This window comes from Lipophrys pholis (genome assembly GCF_963383615.2).
Source record: "Lipophrys pholis genome assembly, chromosome: 9".
NCBI lineage: Eukaryota > Metazoa > Chordata > Actinopteri > Blenniiformes > Blenniidae > Lipophrys > Lipophrys pholis.
The window spans coordinates 8,325,852-8,349,397 of record NC_137639.1 but is presented as its reverse complement, the minus strand read 5'-3'; the positions used below and the strand labels follow the sequence as shown (position 1 = coordinate 8,349,397).

The window sequence follows — 23,546 nt, the reverse complement described above, 5'->3', positions numbered from 1 at the left end:
ACACACACACACACACACACACACACACACACACACACACACACACACAAACATGTGACAATATATGCATGCACCCCACTTCATTTTCAAAGGCGAACTACTGATTCTGTACGTGATTGAGCTCCAGCAGAGCCCAGGTGCTAAAGGAAGAGTCACTATCTCTCGCCGTCTCTCTTTGTCAGCCTCCGTCTTTGCGCCGTTGCCATGGCGCCTCAGCCTCTCACCTCTTCATTCTGTGTGTATGTTCTTTTAAAGGCTTCCACACCTGAACCCGAAGCAGCATTAGCAACCACGGCATTGACGGAGGAGGCAGAACCTGAAGTACAAGACGAAGTCTTCGGTAAGGGGTCTCGCAAAACATTACATTGACATTACTCTGCACGCTGGCTGCACATAAAGAGGAATATAAATGTATTCACACACACACACACACACACACACACACACACACACACACACACACACACACACACACACACACACACACACACACACACACACACACACACACACACACACACACAGGCAGTGATTGCATATTCAGTGGAAGGCTGTTTGTAGTGTGCAGGCCATGTACGTCTCGTTCCAAACAGTTCAAACCATACAATGATATTTAGCATTAAAGCACGCACGCTCCCTTTTCTCCCTCAACAAATCTCACTGCAGTGTTACTTTATGGTCCAGAGCTGCATAAACAAGCAAAGAAATCCATTGATACTCGAGTGAAAGATGACCGCAAGTGGCTGGAAGAGAGTTGGTCCTTGAGGATATCGGGAATCAACTCCATAATATGAAATGAGACAAAAATATGGACATGCGTTCTTGTGTCCACACTGCAGATTCAGGTGGTGTTGAACATGAACATGTGTCCGCTGGATGTTGGAGTTCAATAAAATTACAACCCCTGAAGTTTCAACCATTAAATTAAGCGAGCAGCGATTCTGTATCTTTTGAACTTTAGTATTAAGTGCATGTTGACGTCTCGAGTCAGCTTTTGAAACACCAGTCCATCTCCCATGTCAAAAGTGTCAAACACAAGGCCTGTGGGCCAAAATTGGGCCTCATGAGGCTCCAATCCGGAGCAAACATTGATTTTGTTTTTTATTTCTTGAGAGTTTGGGACACAACACAACACTGAGACCCGGGCTGAGATATATCATTGATGCCGTTTTTTGGACGTTTCAAGGTATTTGACACCAGAAGGTTTCATTAAAATTGGCTTTAAGCTGAGATTATAGTCATTTTCTGGAGTGATTGTTTATTTTTTGTGAAAATGTAGACATTTACATCACGTATACTATGTGCCATAACAAAGAAAAACTCAAATTTAAAGGTTATTATGACATTATTTTACCAATCTGGCCCACTCAAGATGAAATCGGGCCGCATGTGACCGCTGAACTAAAATCAATCTCCCACCCCTGCCCCTCATGATTCGGCTTCTCGATTATAGCAAAATGTGATTGAAATTAAAATTAAATGAAAGTTCATAACTTAGAAATTGGAATCAAAATATAGGAAAAGCAACCTAAAAAGTGAAGAAAGTTACTTGCTTCAAAAAGTAGTTTTTCCTTCAGGCAGGTGTCTCCTCTTTCTGAAGCAGGTTTTCCATTTTGATGCCAAGTCAAGGAGTTTAGCTTTTTTTTTCAGCACAGAAAAATGGAGCTATTTATTAAATTGTTTACCTCTGTGCTTTTCCATTCTTGTATTTATCCCACGTCCCATCCATTTCATATACCTGAATTCAGTTTTTTTTTTTTGGGGGGGGGCATGTTGTACCCAGAAAGACTACCCAATTAAGTGATAGATAAGAAAATTAATACTAATATGATGAATATGTATAAGAAACCTGCATAATAGTCTTCCTCGTGTCTCATCTCGGGTTGTTCGGCTCAAAGTGTAGCTGTTGTTGTGAAATATATATATATATATACACACACACTTATGTTTAAAAAAAAAAATATATATATATATATATATATATATATTTTTTTTTTTTTTTTTTTTTTTTTTAAACATAAGTGTGTGTTTTTCATATGGACAGCAGTAACTATGAAGTCTATCCTGAGATTTTCCGACACACAGATGGCCTACGCTCCTTGAACGCCTCCAATGAGGCGGCTGCTGTTTCACTAACTCGTCCCACGATAAATAACAGGGATAATAAAAAGTATTTTAAGATCTAATTCAATAAAGTTCCAATCGGTACTATGGGGATTCAGTGCACTTTTTATTGTCAATATTATTCAACTTTAAGTACACAAAGTCATTGGAAATTCCTACCTGATGGAGAAACGTGAAATTCAAACTCAATTACATACAAGAGTGTATTAGGGGGAACAAAGTGTGCTGGTGAAGCAACTTTGCTGTTGTTAGAGTGAGGAAAACGGAACCACAGATATTTACTACCACAGTGATCGCCCCTCGTAAATCTTGATAAATTAACACACACAAACAACAAACTATTGATGCTTCGGGGTCGATATTTGGTATTACTACACTGAAAACAGGCAGACAGCCTCAAGATTCATATGCCCAAGGCCTCAGGACGTTTCAATCCCCAAGAAAGACACTATTTCTTATAATATCCTGAATTAATGGTTGAAAGGTGCTCCTTCAATGCAGGAATGTGTTGAGGAAAAGTGATCATTAATAGTCTCTTTTATGGATGATAAATTAAATCACGTTGACCCTGCAGGCTGCTTTAACTCAGATTTATCTCCCTTTATTTGTCTGTTTTGCTTTTTGCCAACTTTAAGCGGATTCTGCTTCGTCACACCGACGAAGAAAGTACAAATCTTTCCTCATGACAGTTAATGTGAGGCGGCTTTCTCGCTGCTGAAAGGTTTCCAGTGAGGATTAGATTTATTTTCTATGTAGGAGTGAAACATTTGGTCACAAGAGGGGAAAATACTCAAGGGCCTCAAAGTTTTCACATTTTTGTAGGAGTTTTGCCTTCCGGGGGAATGACGGGGGTGAAAAGGTGTCTTTGTAGTACTGCAGCTCAGCAGAGGAGGGCAGAGCCTGATGCCCTGAAACACTCTGCGGTCGGGATGAGATGTCAGTCACTGTCACTAAATTGCTGAATTCTTCTTTACTGGGGCTGTAACCCAGTGTTCCCCTTCTTTGATGACTCCACCGGGGTCTTTGCGGCTTTTTCATTCACTGTCTTTACGTCAGAGGCTGGAAAGAAGCGGGTGTTCTGATCCGTCTATTTGATCCAGTGTGATATGGATCATGGTCAAAAAGTTACACAGAATGAAGACAAATGTGTTCTAAGCTGGACAGGATATAATTTAAAATTTAAAAAACACACAGCCTGAGGAGTGCTGACGAGACACGGGTAATTACAGTCGGGGAACAGCGGGTAAACAGCAGGGTGACTCATGAAACAAAAAGATTGATAGTAATCAGGAACAACATATGATACTGAAACCAAAAAATGAAGTGATTCACGATGAATCCAGGATTAATAAAATACAGCGAGAACACAAGAAGACGGCTCGGACAAGACTGCAACATTGAGCTGTTAAAATACTGGCGTTTGCTGCGGTAGAGATTAGTGTCAGCTTGTGTTCTGAGGTAAGCGGGTTCAAATCCAGCTGTACCCACCGGCTACCACTGGAGGTCTTTGAGCAAGACCCTTCCTAGATCCTTCTATGACGGAGGTTCTTAAAGTTTTGATAGCTGGGGGCCAATTTAGGAACTCAACATTGGACTGAGGCCCGCCGAAGAAAAATAAAAGAAGCAAAAAACAGACCAAAAAAAAAAAAAAAAAAATCTCATTTGTAATCATTTTAATGACCAGGTTGCATCTTTACAATTTACATTTATTGGTCTGCATTCAGTGGTCTGCAATAAAGACATTTTAATCAATAAATGAGGCGAAACCTTGAGAAACATTGTAATGGACACAAAATCCAAAAAGGCGTGTTCTGCCTTCTAAAGTCAAATTTGAGATTTTAACAGTCCTGTGCAGACCATTTCAGAATATATGTAAAAACTTCTTCAGAAGAAACAGTCTCGGGGGCCTGTGTCCACACGAGAACGCCCATTTCACGTTAACGCACCATTTTTGGCCGATCATCCGCACGGCGCAGCGTTTTAGGAGCCCGAAAAACTTTATTTTCTTAAACACAAGTCCCAGAGTGGGGACACTGTAAAACGCCCGCTCGGCTTTGAGGTTGTGGACAGGCAAGACGCACATCTGCAGAAAACGATGGTGAACCTGAGTACCAGAATACTGGCTTTTAAAAAAATGTTTTCTCTTCTCGCTTGAAACCGTTGTGTAAACGGAGCTTAAATTAGCTGCAGAACATCAGGCTGTCTACCTTTCCCTCGTAGGGTTGAGGTGTGTATGGTGTTAGTGGGTTTGCGTTGTCCGTGATTAATTGATTTGTTTTTGTTGACAATGACGGAATGTTTTCACCCCGAAGTCTGACAAGAAGTTGGAGAAGTAAATCATCTTGATAATGAAGCGTCACAATGTATTTATCAAACGTTGTCGCAAGACTTCTTATCAAAGGTTCCCGTCAAAGTTGGAGAAGTTTCTGAAAATACGAGGCACTGCAGCAGCAATATATATAAATATATATATATATATATATATATATATATATATATATATAGTGTGTGTGTTCTTATTCACACACTAAAAGAACATTATTTATGGTGTTAATCTTCAGTTGAACAAATTAATAGTTGATCATCATCATGTCTTACATTTGATCAATAACTTAAAACAGAGTAACTGTGCACGTCACTTTTTTTTTTTTTTTTAAACAGTTTTATCCTTCATTTTGTCAGGTCCTTATTATGAACTAAAGTAACTAAAGCTGTCAACTAAACACAGAGGAGTGTGTGTGTGAGGGGAAAAAAATGCTAGAAATACTAAAAGTATTTCTTAAATCAGGTTGTTTACCGAGTTATAACCTTCAGTTTTGTCATTTTCACAGAGCTGTCAACAATCTGTCAGAGACTAATGGATTCACATGTATGAAACACCCCTTTTGCCTCTTATTAAAGTTGTGTTGACAGTAGTTGTTGTTTCATACACTGATATCTGGATCTCCAAAACCACTTGGACAATTTAGGAGAAACAAAAACAACCTTGGATTCAAGGCGCTTCTGGATTCTCCAAAAACAAGCGTATGAAGCTCAGGTACTTATCAGTCCACAGCGTTGCTGTTATTTTTAAGTGAAGAAGGGAAACTTTTGCTGCGTTTTGTACGTCTGTTTAAACAACGGCGCCACTGAGAATGCAACTTTTTGAACACGCTCCACCCGGAATAGCAATCCAACTTCATCGTTTGTACTCGCCATTGTTAATGTTTACAACGTATTGTCCTCTGTGCGCATGGTGCGTGTGGTTTCATTACAAAAGCAACCAATAGGATCAACTCGTGGCCTGGCGCACTCGACTGCATTGTTCTCGGTGTTTCATCGTTTTAAAAAACATTGCCATGTAAACGTGAAACTTCTTCGAAATGAAAATGCAAAAACGATTTTCATTTGAGGTGTTGCGTAAACACAGCACCTTACTTTGTTTGATGCTGTAAAACAATAATAAGGACCAACAGTTGATGCTCTTGTGGTTTACTTGTGTGATGCCTGCCTTCATGAATTAGGATGCATCATGAAGTACAACCGCAGTACAGCGATGAACAGACATGCTGGAATCTGATCGGTTCGTTTCTTGTGCGTCACTTTGGGTCGACGGAGTGTTGAGTGATTATACAACAAACACAACATCATCGACGATCCAACAGTGCGTGGAAGTCACTGTCCGAGTGATTTCCCCTGAAATGCCAATATGGTTCTAATATCAGGAAAAATCAATCCACCGTCTCAGCTGCTCTTTTGTGAATGAAAATCATGACGCGGCAGCATTTCTGAAAACATTTGAGGTGAGAAATAATCTGTGCAGTTGTGAGTTTCGCGATGCGTCAGATGCTGTTGACACTCCTCCTCTTCCTCCTCCTCTTCCTCTTCTCCTCCTTGCGTCAACAAAGTAATTAAAGTCCTCCTGTTGGCAGCTCTTGTCTTTGACGAGCAGATGTGGAGTATCCACTGTTGACACAAGCGAGGGCTCTGTGGCAGCCGGCGGGGCACTAGAAGCTCTCTGGGTCCACGCATGAAATTATGTCCAAGTTCAATAATTGTTTTATTTACTCATTGCCCTGATCATTAAATCCACCTTGATGTAGTTGTTTCTTACAGTGGTGGCTCTGGCAGCTTTTGATAAGAACACAAAAAAATAAATGACCCAGCAATCCAGGTTTTGCTCTGCGTGGACCCTGAGATGTGCTCTGAATGCAGAGTCTGCCCACACCTCGGAGAAGGAATAATGAGGTTGGCATTTGGGAGAGATTCATGTCGCAGAGACAGATTATACATGCCACAGTGGGTTAGAGGTTGGCTTTAGTTTCTTCGGGTTTGTTTCAAAGGGTGAGTATAAAACAAACGCCCCGTTGCGGCGCGTGTTTGGTCTGATAATGAAGCCGCTTCTGTGCAAATCAGTGTTCAAGTGCACACGTTTAATGTTTAACTGCCCCTTTGCTCAGTAAGCCCCGCCCTTCCGATATTGTCTAAAACTCCTGTTCTCTTATCAGCCGCTAACTGAGATCTGCACTAAAGCTCAAAGTAATCTCTCACCATTTGGATCATCCAGAACGCAGGCGAGAGGAAGCGCGAGGAACTGAGTTGGCCCGGTGTGAGTGCTTTATGGAGGGGCTGCTTAGATGTCTTTATTGGATCTCGTTTTGGCGTGGCCGCCATCAGCAGGCGTCGTGACTAATCCCAGCCTGTGCGCCGTCCAGGGACGTCTCCGTGCTTCACTTCCTGTTTGCGCTGCATTTTTTATTTATTTTTTCCACCGAAGGGCAAACACCGACATCGGCTGCACGCCCTTTAAAAGCCCATTACGACTCCATTACCTGGCCTGGGTAGCAGCGAGCCCCCGGCTCGGCAGGGCAGGCCCGTCTTTCTGGTCACTTTCTCTTTATTATCGCGTAGTAAAGTGCGGAGAGGTTATCGGCGGTTGGAGACAGACGGGACTTAACAGTGGTTGTCTGATCAACTGTGTCAGGGTGAGGGGGGGGGGGGGGGGCCCTCAAGGGACATGTGGGTCACTTCTCTCCAGCTCTTGTGCACACAGCAGATAGAAGCGCTTGTGTAATCTGTCATAAATTGTTTCAGTTGAGCGTCTGTGTCGTCGAAGAGCGCGTCGTTCCTCGATAAAAGTATACAATCTCGATGAAAATTAGACTCTCGCGTCCCTGGATTAAGACTGACGAGCCACACTGTGCACGTCGCCCAGTCACGAATCCTGCGTGAGGATTCTATAGAAAATGTTGACAATGCTAATGGCAGCTCATGTGCTAAACCTTGAAACTGAAATAATGTTCAGCATCTGTTCATTCAAGAAGTCATAATGTTAGGCTGCACCCTGCCAAAGACTTGTATGCGAGCAGAAGCCTCTCGAAGCCTCAGACCTTGAAGCCGCTCAATTCTCTGTATTTTCTCTCACACGTAGAACAAGAGGCTGCATGTTTCTCTAACAACATGTTCTCGTCAGACTGATGATAATCGTTGACGTGCAGATCGTACCACGCATGTCTGTTTACTGATCGATTCTCATGGTTATAGCTGAGATAAAGAAAGAATATTGTTTGCATTGACGATTTGTGCCGTCGTTACATTTCAGACTCTAACAGGGCGACACGACCAAAATGTCACTCACGGTTATTTTTTATCAATATTGAAATCACAATTATTCATTATGTTGGTGGAGATATATTTTTTGTTGCGCTTTCTATTTTAATCAATTACTCAGTTCAAAATTAAACTTGAAATAAACATAAATCAGTGGTTGAAGTCTGTTGTGTTTCCCTGCAGCGCGGGCACAACTCTGTTGCACTCTTGCCATATGATCAGTTTTTTTGGTCAACATCACTCGCTCCCAATCCAAAACAACTCCGGATGTTGATCCGTTTTGAGGCACGGGCTCCAGCTGGTGATGAAATGAATATGCAGCAGAGCACGCATTTTAAAATGTTAATATCACCGATCATCATATTTATGGCAGCCAAAGTCATGATTAGGATTAAAATTCAATCAGCTGTGCAGCCTTGCATTGTGTTGCTCATCCTCACCAACGACCTTTTTTTTGCAGTTTTAGTTGCTTTTCAGTTTCCCTAATGAAACTCCTGTGAAGAAATATTTGCAGAACGTGTCGAATTCTCTTTGTTTTCACAGCAAAACCATAAAATCTCAACATTATTAAATCTCGAGAATCATTAAAAAAAAATGCAATGTAGATGTTATTACTATGTGTAGTCCACAGTGTACTCAACTCTGTGTGCAGAATTCCTCGACTCATCATGAATCAACATTTCCAAGCTTATTAGATTTTTATCACAAAGCTGCCGAGCACAACTTTTACCCATGAAATTCATCTGTTGCATGTTGTCAGTTTCAGCAACTTTTGATTCGGGTGTAATAATGAGACAGAATAAGAATGATTCTTCCTTCATCAGTTTGTTGATGGACGTGTGTTTTTTGGTTGATTTTGTAAACCCGAGTCCTCAAGGAAGTGTTCTCTTGCGAAATGTTTTTTTTGGTTGTTTGTTTCTTTTCGGTGTTTGATGTTGTGTTGTATGTTCAGGCATTGCTGCAGAGGCTTTGGGATTTTTCAGTAGAAACGGATTTGGGCTTGACTTCTACAACGTGAAATGCATCCGTAACTGTCATTGTCAGATTTAAAATGTGACAATGTGGACACACAACCTCTATAGTTAACAGCGAAAAACTAACTTTAATAGGCGGCTGTATTAGACAGTGTATTATTTGCCAGGATGGCAGGTTTCGATTGGAAAGTGTCTTGCAGGACCACGTGCTGGGATAACAGTACAACAATTGGCTGATTGCACTGTGACAATTGAGATTATCGGAGCCACTGAAAATGCAACTTTTTAAAAAACACTCCCAAGGTGGAACTTCTCGAAAACACGCCGACTCAGTCTCCGTGGAAATGAGGGAAAAACACAACTTTTCTGAATCGCTGCTATTGCAGTCGTGGTGGTTTGTTTGTTTGTTTTATTTCTTAATTTTTTTTTATTCATTTGCCATCTATTTGCTATGTAAGCACTGTATATACTGTTTTTATTTTTTTGCTTGGTTTTCATTACTTTTCTACTCTATTTTACAATTTACTTCTAGTTTATTCTTCACTATTTGTGTTTTTGCCGTCGGCCAAGCCTCGGGAACAGAGTTTGGTCGTAGTGCATGTAAAAACGTGTAATGGTTTGGTACGCGTCCTGGAATCCTTGTATTCTTCTCTGCGCACGCGCAAACGGGCATCGTTTTGAAAACGTTGCCTTCCAAACGCGAAACTTTTCTGAAGCGACGTCGATGCGTTTTTCACTTGTCACCTCTCAGGCCTTCATGAAACTGGTCCTGACGTAGTTGCACTCAGCCGTGAACAGCGAAGATAACTCGATTCTATTTTCAAAATCACGAAGAGGCTGGAGCATTCGTGACGTCGGAACACTGTGATCGAAGGAAGACGAACGCCAACAGCTAATCATGTCATGAGCATAATGTTGGAAGGAACCAGCTGCTCCAAATCTAACTCATCTGGTCCTCACACTTGATCTTCTATCAATCTGTGACAGTGACGCGCCTCACTCCTCTCTCCCTTCATACACCATGTGCTTCTCTTCTTATTGCATTTGGGACCTGTTGGCTACTCTTGAAAATCCAAAGAGCTGCATCACTTTGCATTGATTCAACTGGAGCCCAGTAGTTTTTCTCCTGCGTCCAGCAGTCCTCCGCCCTTCTGCTCGCTCGTTGCCGACTCCTGAAAACAGAACCGGCCGTGATCAATACAGAACTTGGAAATTAGATTTCGGTGGAGCTTTGTGCATAGTTAATATCTGATTTGGTTTAAGGACAATGGCGTGTGCGCAGCATTGTGTGTGATGTACACAGCTGGGGTTTTCATTTGCTGACGTGCCCTCCATCTGGCCCGCACCACTCTGCTTTCTTCACTAATGAATGTATCTTCTTTCTCACTCCGCCGGCTCCATTGTTCACTGCTGGGAGGTGTACTCAGCCTTCATTAAGACCCAAATAATTAGTCTGTGGAACAATCTCTTGGAAGCCGATAACTCACTCTCAGGGTACCACTTTTGTGTTTTGTCTCCACACTCCATTTTTTTTCAGAAACGCCATTCGAACGGCTTTTCTTCAATTATTCAAGTGGAGAAACACACACGCACACACACACAAGCACGGGATGTGAGCGTTCAGGGTGCATCCAAATCCACACGGGGTGGCTTTTGGAGCGGTAAAACGGCTCGTCTTCCAATTCCTGGGAGTTGGGTTCCTGTCCATATGTCCGAGTGCTCTCAGTGGCGTTGGAGCACCATGCATCAGTTAGCTGTTACCATCTGTGTGAGAATGATTGTGTGAGTGAAAAGAGAGGGAGCAGACCGATCTTGTAAAGCACATACGGATCACTGAAGTGGTACAATATGCTGTGCAAACTATAGGCTTGTTATTAATGATGATCCAAAGGTAGACTGGCGATCGAAGACAAAATATGAATCTTTTTCTTTTTTTTTTTTTAATTAATGAACAATAACAAAACAAAGTCATATACTTCTGACAATGCATACCACTGTGTCTGAATATTAAATAATGAGGTTGTCTGAACTTTTTACAGATTCATCTTTTACATCCATATTAATGCAGCAAATCGCACTGCGGCTGGTTTGAATCAGACCAAAGCTGATCGAGGTCGGGGTGACGAGTGTGTATGGCGAGATCGGGTTATACAGGAAATGAAATGAAATAACATTTGGGATCTTCTGGTGAGAGCAATGCTCTTAATGTTTATTGTCGGTGTTTGTTTCTGTACGGCATCACAACCCACAGTCACCCTATTTAAAATGTTTCCTTTGCGGCTTCTTTTTTGTGGTGAAACACTAAACCTCAGTGCAGTTTTCTTAGCTTTCCAGCTCCAAAGAGCTCTCACACAGTCGCCACCTTAGGGTACCATAGATCTTTACTCACTCAAACCAATGGTCACAGTGGGGACACGTCACCTGTACGTCTGTACGGTACGATACAAGCCTTGCTCCCTGAAGTCACCGCGACTGTTCTCACACCGACACTGTACTGCAGAGTGCACATCGTATTTTATAAATATGGACTTTCTGGTGTGTTGAACCTGGTACTGCCGAGTGACACTTCTTCTATCAGTCAGTTCCTGGGATGTTTGTTTTTCGCCAAAATTCCCTTCATCTGCCTCGCCATGCGTTCCCTACCGCCTTATGGACTGCCTCGTATTGCCCTTCAGGCTTCAGTGTTTATTTGACGTCCTGCTAACCCAGTCTGCTCCCCGCTATGTGTCTCATCTTCCCAGTCTCAGTGACTCAGGCGATTCCTGTGATTTTATCATTGTTGAAATTTTAGCTGTTTCAAACGTTTGAGGTGTTTTCGGCCCTGTGTATACAGCGTTTTCAACAGAAAACAGAATTTTTGTTGCATTCTTTGTCTCAGTTTACACAACAAGGGTGCCTGGAGCGCTCAGAGCACCATGATTTTGTACCATTTCCATGTAAATAGACGTCGTTTTCAAAACACTGAGTGTAAAAGCAACAGTTTTCTAAGGCCCCGTTTACACGACAATGAATTAGAGTGTATCCGCAAAACTTTCTTCACTTTTGGGGGGTCGGTTTACACGGCACCAGTTTGCGGATGCACTGTATCCACAAAGTTTTTAATCCGGCTCCCAAGGTGGAAAGATTCTTTCACGGCGCTCATCCCTCCTGCGGAGACTGATGGAGGCTACTGAGCCTGTTACTGCGCATGCACATCTCTCCCCCTCCCTCCTGCTCATCCAGTTGTAAACAAACATGGCGGCCGCGTAGTGGTTTGACCCGCGGTCAGTATTCTAGTTTTATGGTCCAGATCAGTAGTTTAATAGTTGAGACTCACCGCTGATAGCATCCGATGTGTCATCAGTCCATGGGGATGTCAGGTTCTCTCCATTTTCTTCACGTTTATAGTGTCTTGTGCTCTGCGCACGTCTGTGTAGTTTCATTACAAAACCAAGCAACAGCGCCCTCCAGTGGCCCGGCATACTAACTACATCGTTGTCTCTGTGTCCGCTGCTGCAGTGTAAACCCGCTCCTTTTTTTTTGCGGATTATGTGTTGTCAAGGGACACGTTGTCGTGTAAACAGGGCCTAAAATGAAAACACAAACGCAGATGCATTTTCACTTGAAACGTCATGGGTCCTTACTTCCACTGTAGATTGGTTGCAGGTTCCTGCTCTACTGTTTGCCTTGCTTACTCAAACTCTCTAAATCTAAAACTAAAACTCTCACAGGTGCAGGTACTAGTCATTTGTCACAATAAAGCCAGAAGTGACATCGTCATGAGAGCTCGCATTGAAGCAAAACACAGAAACCTTCAACCGAACGAAACCGTGACATGCATAATGAGCCACGGTTAAATATTACAACTTTATATGTCTGCACTGTAACAAACACACTCTTAAATGTTGTGAGATGTGACGCTTGCTTGCTGAATTCATGACCTGATGCAGTTCACCTGTCACAGACAGGCTCATGTTGTCTGTTTCCAAAGGTTGCATCAGGTCTTGGTGGGTCAATAAATCATTGTGTGTTCCAATTAAAAATCTCAACTTGCACCTAGAGAGACTTGCTACTGTCCAGATAAATGGCTGTGAAGATTCATCCACGTCAAATATGTTGGGGAAACTGGGGTCGTTATGTTGAATTTCCCAAAATATAATGCAATATACAGCAGCTATTGCACAAAAGGCCTTATCTTGTACTGCCGGGTGTTTGGTCTCTGTGTTGTAAAGTAGTTCTGAGGGATTCATGGCTTCATTAGCTCGCCGGTCAGATTATACAGAGTGAAGCGTGTGAATCAACTTTTGCAACACAGCTGTGATTTTAGAAAGATTCTTGATATTTCGGTGTCTCATTGTCAACCTTTGACCCCTTTGTCAGAGAAGCTCTCCAGTAACATTTTACCTTTGACGTTTTTTGGAGCGTTGCAGGAAAAGTCAAGCGAAAGTGTGGGGACCAGTATAGTAGTAGCATTTTTATTATTATTATTATTTATTAAAAAAAAATTCAGGAGTTGAATAACCAGGAGAGATAACCAGGAGATAAATTTCTTTGCAGCCGTGTACACAGTACTAGCCCCGGGGGTCCAGCGGTGGACGACCTCTGCCTTTATTCACTGTGACATATTTATTTAGGTCATTGCTTATATAAAGATACTAATTACACCCACTTTAAGTAACACCTATGAATAAAATAGGTCATACTTCAGCCCGCCTTCATTGACTTTCAAATTGATATCTACATAGTACTTATTGAAATGAGGCGTCACTATGGAAACTGTTAAAACTGGGCCGCGGACAACTCTTTTAACCTCATTCCCTGCCCCTCCTTGTTAGATCTTTAATGGTCCACCAAGCTGACTAATTCAGCAGGCACTGTTTAGCGGTTGCGGCCCTCATCAGTTATGTGCATGAACTGAGACTGTAATCGCACTGCTGACTGTGCATACAGTACAGGGAATATGCATGAGATCGGTCCTCCGCCGCTGGTGTGTGGAAGTGCAGTGGCTCAGTCATTTGTCTCTGTGGCGGAGGCTGACTCGGGCTGGTACCGGCCCTGGCACTGCCAACACGAAGCACCTCCTCCTCGACCCCGCTCAAAAGCTCCGATTGTTAAACGGCAGCATCCATCACTGGAACAGTGTTCTCTGGTTTGACACCATTGTTCACACTCGTCTTCTGTCCCCTCTCACCTTACTCTCTCCTCTCATCTCCCACAATGCTGGGGGTTTTTCTTTCCTCCATCACTCCAAGCGGTTGCCTGCACATCCTCCAAATGCACCCATGCCCTTTTGACGTTACATCTCGCTTTCTTGCGCCGTCTCTCCGTTTGTGCGAGGAGCTTCAGTGTGGCCGTGAGTCCGAGAGCGCACGTCATCGGTGCACGACCATCTGGCTGGACAATCGCGGAATGTGTGTGTGTGTGTGTTAGCAGCTGGCTCCGCGGCTACAAGAGTCCGGGGCTAACCGAGAGAGCCCTATCTTAGCGACCGCATCCCATATGTCTCACAAGATGAATTGCAGTGCTTCTCTCCACGGAGGAAAACAGTAAACCCCAGGTAAAGTGGAAGTGCAGCTGTGGAGGAGCACGACGCGCCACTCGATCCATACTCAGATTACGTGCGTATCCAGCTAAGTGCTATATCCATCTTCCTCCTCACTCCGCGGTTATGCAGCGGCTTGCAAAAGTAGAACTTCTACACATTTTGTCACTTTACAACCACTAATGTAAATGTGTTCCTTGGTCTTCATGAGGCCGTTAGTTCACAAATCGTATAAGTCCTTGGCAGAAGCAGTGGGCTCATATAGACGAAACTAAAGTTTCTTTTATTCTGGATCAGGTAATAAAGCAGATTCCTCTGAATGGCTGTTGCGTAAGATGCCCCAAGAGCAAAGGTTTTAAAACTTTGGCCCTCGAACACATGGTTTCTTTCTAAGTGAAGTGTGTGAATAGATGATAGGGACTAACAGCGTGAGGTGCTTTCAGAGAGCTAAATGGTGAAAACATGATATATACAGTGTGTGAGATCTATTTAGCAGTTATCCTTGACCTTTGAGTGGAAAAGGAAGGAATAAAGAAAACTGACTTACTGAATACTGAAAGACTGAAATGCCAATGATAAAATGTCGAGTGGGAGAGTCAATTCAAGTGATATTTCTTTGCTGAAATACATGAATATTTAGCATTTCAAAGAGTTAAAGAGCACCTTCAGGCTTGTTTTAGGTTGTATATAAAATGATCTACTCGGAATAATATTATTTTCACAAAAACAAATCAAATTAGCTCAATCCCAATATGAGAAGAGTAAATTATAGTGTCAAGATCTGAGTCCTGGACGGGTTTAGTCTTGTTTGCTGGAGGAGCAGCTCCTCATTGATCCTGATCCAACTGAACACGAAAGAGTCCAGCTATCACTAACATTAAAATTGATCTCATATTGTATGTAGTATATCCGCCTCCAGCTGACCGAGCGAGTGAACATAATGAATCTGACCCACGTGGTGCGACTGTGTCTGAGCAGCGCTAGAATAACGTCACTTTGTGAAACCACTGCAGTTGATTTCGAAAGTCACTACTCACTTCTTATTTTCAGGAACTCGCAAAGTACCGTACCGGCCTACATATACTATAGTGCGTCTTTTTTTCCTAGACGTTATCCTGAAAACGTGGCTCATCTTATATTTGGAGTGTAATATTAGGCCAGCAGTGTTATGATGACCTGTGCAACAGAAGAACAGGGATTTGGTGATCATACAAAGGAACACAAGCCGGCTGTTGTTAAGTCATTCAAAGGCTTTAAAATGTTTTGCATGGAAGTGAGGATGACCAAAACTTTAGAAAGGAAGAAATTCCTTCTCCTTTATAACCCATCCTATTAATAGTCAAGGATCTTGCTCGGCGGTAGCCTCTCAGCTGTGGGATTCAAACCTGTCAACTTCTGATCCCAAGTCCACGTCTCTAACGTCGAGTTCACCACCGCCTCAAAGAGAAGTGGGAGCGGCAGGAGATCTGTGTGAGGACAATAAAGAGTGTATATAAAACTGTGTAACTCGGAAATGCCTGAGAAGTTTGATAAAGGTTCAAGTGGAAGCTCCATCCTTTTGTCTGTCTTCACTCTATTTAAAGATGTTAAGGACTATTTAATTCCATTTTTCGGAATGTGAGCCGTGTAGAAGGGATCGTCCACTACTGACGCATCAGGATAAGCCTCTAAACCATTTGTTAGGTCCATAAACCACGAGAGTATGCTGGATACCTTTTTAATATGAGTTGAAACCTTTTGTCAGCTGTGTTGGTTTGAGCTCTCGTGAGCAGGACAGGCTTCCTCCCAACCCTTTTCCTTTGACTGCTGCTATTTGCACTAACATGAAGGACAGTAGACGCGACCCGTTCATGAAGAGAGAAGTTTCAGTGTGAGGTCTGAGCTGAAGTGTGGTTTTACACAAGCATCCAGCCGTGTCAGTAGTTAGTCATGTCCACTGCCATGTTGGGACACATCAGTGTGTTTGGATTATCCAGTGCTGAGGGAACGAAGCTGAGAGCCGCCAGTGGAAAGCTCTTCCTCCACAAACACACGCCTGTCATGACATCCTGCAAAGGAACCAAGCTGCTGGCAGAAGGATTCAGTTAAAGATTTGTGACTTAGCTTCTTTTAATGACTCCTTTCATGACTAACTGGGAGCTGGGAAGGTTTCGGAGAGTTTCCAGTAACGGGTACTATCTAACATTAAAGTGGTTTACATGAAGGTTCAGATTCGTAATCACTTGGCACCAATTATTTTTCATAGTCGTATATTCCTTCACAATCATAGAACTCTAATTCGTTGTCGTGTAAACGGGGCCTTAGTCTTTTTTTGTTTTTAGGCTATTTATAATAAAAATGATGATAATAATAATAATACATTATATTTATTGGATGCACTTTAAGGCTTTCAAGATAACCTTAAATTAAACTAGCACTTATATACAATACAACCGGGTAAAAGAAACTACATATTGTAACTATCCATTCTTCAGCGAATGTTTTAACAATTTGATAGATTAATAGATATTGTACCAGCTGAAAACCAAATAGCTGTGAAATGTGTATGAGCTAAATTTGAATAAAATGTGACCTGTAACAGTGGAAACCAGTGACGTGCAGTCAGGGGAGGCAGTGAGGCAGTGCCTCACCTGCCATCATGGAAAGAAAAAAAATGTAAAAAGAAAAAAAAGTATTAAATTGTTATATGTATCCAATGATTATACTATAAAGTTATTTTCCATTTAACTTCACCAGTTTTAGATTATTTTTATTCAAAATCGCTGAATTTTCACATTTACCGTTCAAATACTGAGAAGAGACTTGCGGTGAGGCAGCAGCCAGCTGAGCCTCACCATGGATTGCGCAATGACTCGGCTAACTGCTGGCCTGCTGTGCAGTGAGACCGTATTGCTATCTCTCTGTATGTCGCTATTAAAATGTTCAAACACTTTTGCTATATGAATTATATTATGAATTTCCATAGTTTAGTTAACTGAGGTATATAATGTACAGTGTATTTTGTAAACAAGTGTATGTGTGTAACGTGTTTCTTGTGCTGAGCAATCATAAAACGGCTGCGAAGACGCACTGGGTGAGGAACGCAGTTCTCCTGCCTCATGGTAGAGGGCGCTAGTGATCCCAGGGATCCTTCTTGCGACTCCTCGGCTGCAGAATAAGTGACAACAAGCTACAGTTAGCAAGTCAAGTGCAGCGGCAGCGATCGTTTATTTTTTCCTCTCGACTTCATTTATAAGTAAAGGTAAGACCATGATAACGTTGTTTTTTATTAATTGTGCTTTTTTTGTGTGCTACAGTTTGTATGTGTAAAGAATGCTGGTATGAGCTTTTAAACATAACCCGTTAACTGCTGCCAATCAAATGGTGAATAAGATCCTCTTTAGGGTTCATATGTTTGTAAATCTGACTGTGATGAAGTCAGTGCCTCACCAGCCATGAACCTCACCGCACGTCACTGGTGGAAACGTGTTGCTTGCAAAACAGCATTAGCGTCAAAACCGTGTTGTGATGTGACGGAAATGCAGACTGAAGGCTGCAGAAATGGTTTGAACTTCAAACTGATAAATGCTGATACACACTTTGAGAGGAGAAGGTTTCGTTTTTTCCTCATTTCACTGTATTTGGCACCAGGAGGCTCCATTGAAGATGGCTTGAAGGTGACGTTCAACTCAAAAATGTGAACTTTTGGCTTTTCTAAAAATATATTTACAGTTTCAGAAAGTATTCATGTCTTCATGCGTGAAAACAAACGAAAGCAATCAGAGTGGCTGATGTTTGAAGGTTATTGTGCCGTTTTTGTTCCCTGACTTCTCAAAGGTGGGATTTGACACTTAGGAGGAGCGGCAGAGAAGCGAAGGTGTCGGCGCGACCTGATCCGGCTCTATAACAATTTCATATTCCAGGTTTTTATCGGTTTTGACGGTGAGACTTCAGCAGAGGCTTAAGCAGCAGATTTTCGGATTAGACACTCGATGCTCTCTTTCACCCCGGAAACTTAATTGGTCCTCGTGAAGAAAGGCAAACAATACAAACAGATTAGTTCTTAAACGGTTTACACAAGAGGTTTAGTGGAAACTGATGCAATTTTCTCCTATTTTTAATCTCCCCTCAAACACAAACGGAATTGATGAGTCCTCCAGACTTCATGTAGGAGATTATTTTTTCACTGAGCTTTTTTGATTATAATAGTGAAGTGATTTTGACTCTAAAAATCCAATTTAAAATTCACACCTTTATTAGCTTTTGTGCTTGGATCCAATTTGAATTGTGAATAATTTGAAAAGCTTGACATCAGCATTCATTTCAACATATCGAGATACTTTTCAATCACTTTTGAATATCATTAAGTCTCTTCCTCGCATGTGCAGCACTTATATTTCCCCCTGCTTTTTATTATATATATATATATATATATATTTATAGCGACCTTCAGTTCCTGCTGTTATTGTCATCAACATGCTGAATCGCCATCTTACAGAAGTGCTGATGTAACCATGATCATTTATCCTCAAATGCATTATGCAAATTCAAAGTTAGTTCAATCTACTGACAGAGAAAGAATGCTTCTATTTTTGAGAACTAATATCAAGGCATGAAGACGTCGTACACATCATATACGCATTTGTGTTAATGAGAAATCATGTTATTGCACTTCTGGTTGCATGATCAGCTGATATCATTCAGTTCTACTGCTTCGATTTATCAACAAGGCTTCTCTGTCCTGAGTGAACAATTCCTGTGGGATCTGGTGTAGCACAAGTGGACCGCATCACGTTTACCAAGGTCCTTTATGTAGTTATCTGAAGTGAAAGATACAGGGAAGGACAATAGAATCTGTTCAGAACAGAGAAATTATTTTTGCATGAGGTTTAACGTGTACATTTCTTGAATGTGGATATCCTACATTTTTAACTGATTCTGAATTCATCCGAAGGAGATCAAGTTACCCAGACTGACTTGTTAATATGAGAAAGTTTAGTAAATGTAAGAAATGATTAGTTTCGAGTCTTATGATCCTGATTTTGTTTTCAGAAAGGAGCCGATGTTCTTTCCCACTTGCTGCTCTCACCTGTATTAGTGCGAAAGAAAACCTATTTATCTTCAATCCAAGAGAAGAGAGTGATACGATGGATGTGTTAAAACACAGAGGAATGTGTGAGAAAACAAATCGATGCAGGCGACGACGGCCCAGAGCTGTTATTACATCTTGAAGGTTAATGTCGCAGATAAATACAGTGGGAATTATGAGGAAGAAAATTGCCCGATCAGAGTGACCTTTAGAGAAAGTCTTTCTTTGTGTTCGTAAATGCGTTTTATTGTTTTGATTTATGCACACCGGGGGAAGACGCCAAGCGAAATGAAATGTTTTAAAAGAGGACCTGAGGTCAGGAGGGGAGTGTTGCTGCTGCCCCTCTTATCTCCTCCAGTTGAATCTCTGGAGGCCTGACATCCTGCATGCCAGATGTTTCTTCGGAGACAGAGAGCGTCTTTAACCCCCGAGCTTTGTGGGTGCTTTGAAGGATTCGGTGCCTCTGGGTAGGAGGGGTTGGTCCGGGGCCACATAGCGATGGATGTTTTTTCAGAGGAATGCTTCCCGTGCCTCGGTCCCACCACAGTCCTTGTTGTTGTCCGAGCTGCTGCGGCCACACATCCTCTTCACGCCGAGGAAGAGGAGGACAAATGAAAGGCTTGAGGCCCACTCCCTGCATACCTCCTCCCCTCTGGATGTTTTGTTCCCTCGCTGGGGGCCGAGCCGACAAAGTTTCTCGGTGTCTTTGGCGAAACTATTGAACCGACATGATCCGGGAGACGGAGGTGGTGAGGGGAATGGCTCCGAGCGTGACGTCTCGAGATCTTCAGAGGCAAGCGGATCATGTCGCGTCAGGTTCGCTCCCTGTAATTTCACCAGGGTTTGTCGAGCCATTTACACACTTAAGCTGTCATCCGGGACGCCTTTGCTGGTTTCATGGTAAATTAATTGCAGTGGATGCAGGTTATTAGCCAATCACCCTCACGCTGCGATAATGCTGCAAACACATCGGACGTCTCTTGACGCCATTGAGAAGGAAAGAATCCAGGAAGCTGTATTTGACATGTGGTTAAACCAGCTTGAAAAGCCATCATCATCCAAGCCACGGGTAAATCCACTATTGATAAGAGAAACACACAAAGTAAAGTGTGCACACTCTCGGTAGGTTGCTGTCGTGCCCTCAGTGTTGTCGACAGTTTCCTCTCAGTGAGGCGGTGAGGAAGACGAAGGTACCTCGACTTTGGACTTTAAAGGGTGAAAGAAAGCGTTCAGAGCGATCCTTTTCCGTTCCAATCCTCTGTTGAAGCTCAACCAGAGTCTTCCACAATGAAAACCCAGAGTTTAAAGCTTTCTTGGGACTTTTAAGTCCCACTGGAAAACGTCCAGACGAGATTGGTTGTCATTTTGAGGCCGAGCGGCACAAACAGTGTTAGTAATGAAGCTCGTTAGGTGTTCTGGGTGTTTTATTAGGCTCCGCCAGGTGCTGATTGATTTCCCGTCTCTCTGCCATGAGTATTAAATCAAAGGAGGAATTGATTTGGGCAGGAAACTAGTCAGACAGTGGTCGGCATTATTTAGATGCTGAATGTGGGCCTTAGGAAGAAGTCAGCACCCGGAGAGCAGAATATCACACAGCTGTCAATTCATGGAATGAGTAGCTTTAAAGGATATGAGTCTTTGTTTTGTTGGGATTATAACACAGGAAGTATTTTGAGAGTGTCCATAGAGCTGTAAGCTGTATATGAGAAACAGCTTAGACAGAAGTGTGGGACTTGTCTTATGGTCGGACTAATATGACCATAATACACATGCAAGTCAAAGTGCCAGCCTCTTGTGAAGAGACAAGATAAGACAAAAGGTCAAAACACAGTTTAAATCACTTTAACTCCCTGAGATTGTGACTAGTGGTTTGCAGAATACTTAACGCCATCCATCTCCTGTACCTGCTTCATTTCACTTTAGGATTTTGTAGGGATTCATTCGATCTCGACTGCAAAAGGCAGTTTACACCCTGCTGGGTTCAGTTGTCCATCACCATCCCAGTCAGAAGCAGAAACCCATGGATCACACTGGACGATGTTAAAGTCACCGTTTCATTCAAGTTGCATGTTTTTGGGCTGTGAAAGGCGGGCTAAAGTTAACGAACTGTTTTCATTCCCAATGCACACAGAAATGCATGCTTAAAATGAATGATCCATTATATAGCCTGCACATCGAGCTCTAGTGAGGGTTAGAGTTGAGTTATGTGAGCTACGCATGATTGTCCGTCTCTTGGTTTGATCGTACAGCCGGCAGCCAAGGAGGGGCAGTGTTGGGATTAGAAACCGATAACAAATGGGGAAAAAACCTTGAGGTGTTTAATTTAAGAGATTCAAAAAAATAGTAAGAAACGACGTCTAAAACAGACCAAAGCTATAAAACTGAACTGACAGCAGAGATTTAAATGAATAAAACTACAAGTTTGAAACAGAACATCAGTCAAAAAAAGGCTTTACTTTACGTCTTTATTCTGCTTTTAAAAACATGAACACTGACTATCGACGACCCTCTTTCACTCGCCTCTGAGATGCACTGCGGTGCTGTTTGCTGTGAGACGAGCCGAGAGCAAGCCACTGCCACTTTGAGTGTAAATAAAAGGTCATGGACTCGGCCGCTGTGAATTATGGGATGACTCTGCATTTGCCGCAATCTGTGGTCGCACTTCCCAGAGAAGATAAAACCACCGCCCATCCCGTCAATCACAGTGTGTGATGGGATTGCCATTGTGCGCGGAGAGCTCAGAGAGGTCGCCGCTCTACACCTTTTATAAAACCGTCGTTTTCGCGGTAGTTTTTGTTTCCACTTTACAAATGACTCTTGAGGAAGCCTGAAGTGAAATGAAATTTCCACTTGTGGTATTACAGTTTGTCTCTTGCACTGGTATGGATACTTTATAGCTCTGCAATCACTGAAAGCCGTGTTTCAACTTTGGAGGAGGGTACTTATCTGTTCGATCTATCTTTTTATTTTCCTCTGGCTCGACTGCACCCTTTCTTGAGTGGATCATCTCTGCGGTGGTGACTAAGTCAAAGGACAATTACTGAGATGGATTAGATTGCTTGAAAATCTCGCCGACACTGAAAGCTATCTGATACCGGCCACGCTGAGTGATAATGGACAACTAAAAGGTCGAATCTTCACCACACAGGCCAGCAGGCTATTTAATCTCAGCAGGGATCCAATGAAAATCCCAGAAACATCCAAGAACTCTGTTTTGTTTGGACCAGGATGTTAAGCCTCTAGTATTCATCATTAGGTAGATGGAAACGTACTTAGGGAAGATTTTTCATAGACGAGAATGACGAGTGAGCCGTCACATGACTGCATTTTGGTTCAATGATCACCTCGTCAACATCATTGATCAACCATCCCGTTAATCGGCCACACAGGCATCGGAGGCCAGTTTGCTCGCCCAGACGATCGAGCCCCCGGTGTTAACTCACCGTTAATAAACCTGTCGAGTTGGCTGATTAATAAGTCATTCATCTGCTCGGCGCATCCTTCTATGTTTGTCTGCAGCACTCCAGCATGAAGGGGTTAAATGGCGAGGTTTATGTCGCTCCGATTTGTATTTCATCGGTATTCTTATAGCAGATGGCAGCAGAGTTTAGCCAACAAAAGGAAGGCGTGCTGTACAGGATGGATGAAGGGAGCAATTTAAGAGGCCTCATGGGTTGGCTTTTAAAGGGCAGGAAAACAGCTGCTTTCCTTTTTATTCCTCTCAGCCTCAGAGGAGCGTCTGAAAGAGAGAAGGGCCATGTAAATAAGCATAGTTACTTCTGACAACAGCAAAAGGTGGACTGCATTTTGTCCGGTGAGGATTTTCTCTGTGATTTTATGAGCCTGTGGCATTGTGGATGACGGTAAAGGTACATTTGCAGCATTATGTATGAAAGAGAATATAACAAATCAATATCTGTTGGGACTGCTTACAGACCATCTGCTTCAGGAACCTTTTTCTTTCATCTCCTAATGATGCTGCTGCCTCCATTGATAAGAAACTTTAGAAAAGTTACAAACCTTTTCTGAATTCAGTATATTGAAGTCTTAAGAAAGGAGTTGGATCGATCCATCTAATCCCATTTCTTCTATAAATGTCACAGATCCCATACAGCACACTGAGCAATCGCACACTGTTCGACAGACACCCGGGAGGACTTAAGGGCATGTGAATGAAATATATCTTTTGAAACTTGTTTATTGATTCATTTCGGCCAGGGTAAACAGTTTTCACACCAAAAGGTCTATGCATGCCTTCAGATCATTTCCA

The 23,546-nt window shown here is 42.5% G+C and overlaps 1 protein-coding gene across 1 annotated transcript in view; it reads left to right on the top strand.

Annotated features, from left to right (window-relative positions):
* Window positions 1-23,546, top strand: part of LOC308114532 (myelin basic protein-like) — a 67,582-nt gene that overhangs the window by 37,714 nt on the left and 6,322 nt on the right. The window contains exon 3 of the mRNA XM_080471474.1: window positions 256-340. Coding sequence (XP_080327600.1) covers window positions 256-340 — 85 coding nt within the window. The remainder of the gene's footprint in view (window positions 1-255; window positions 341-23,546) is intronic.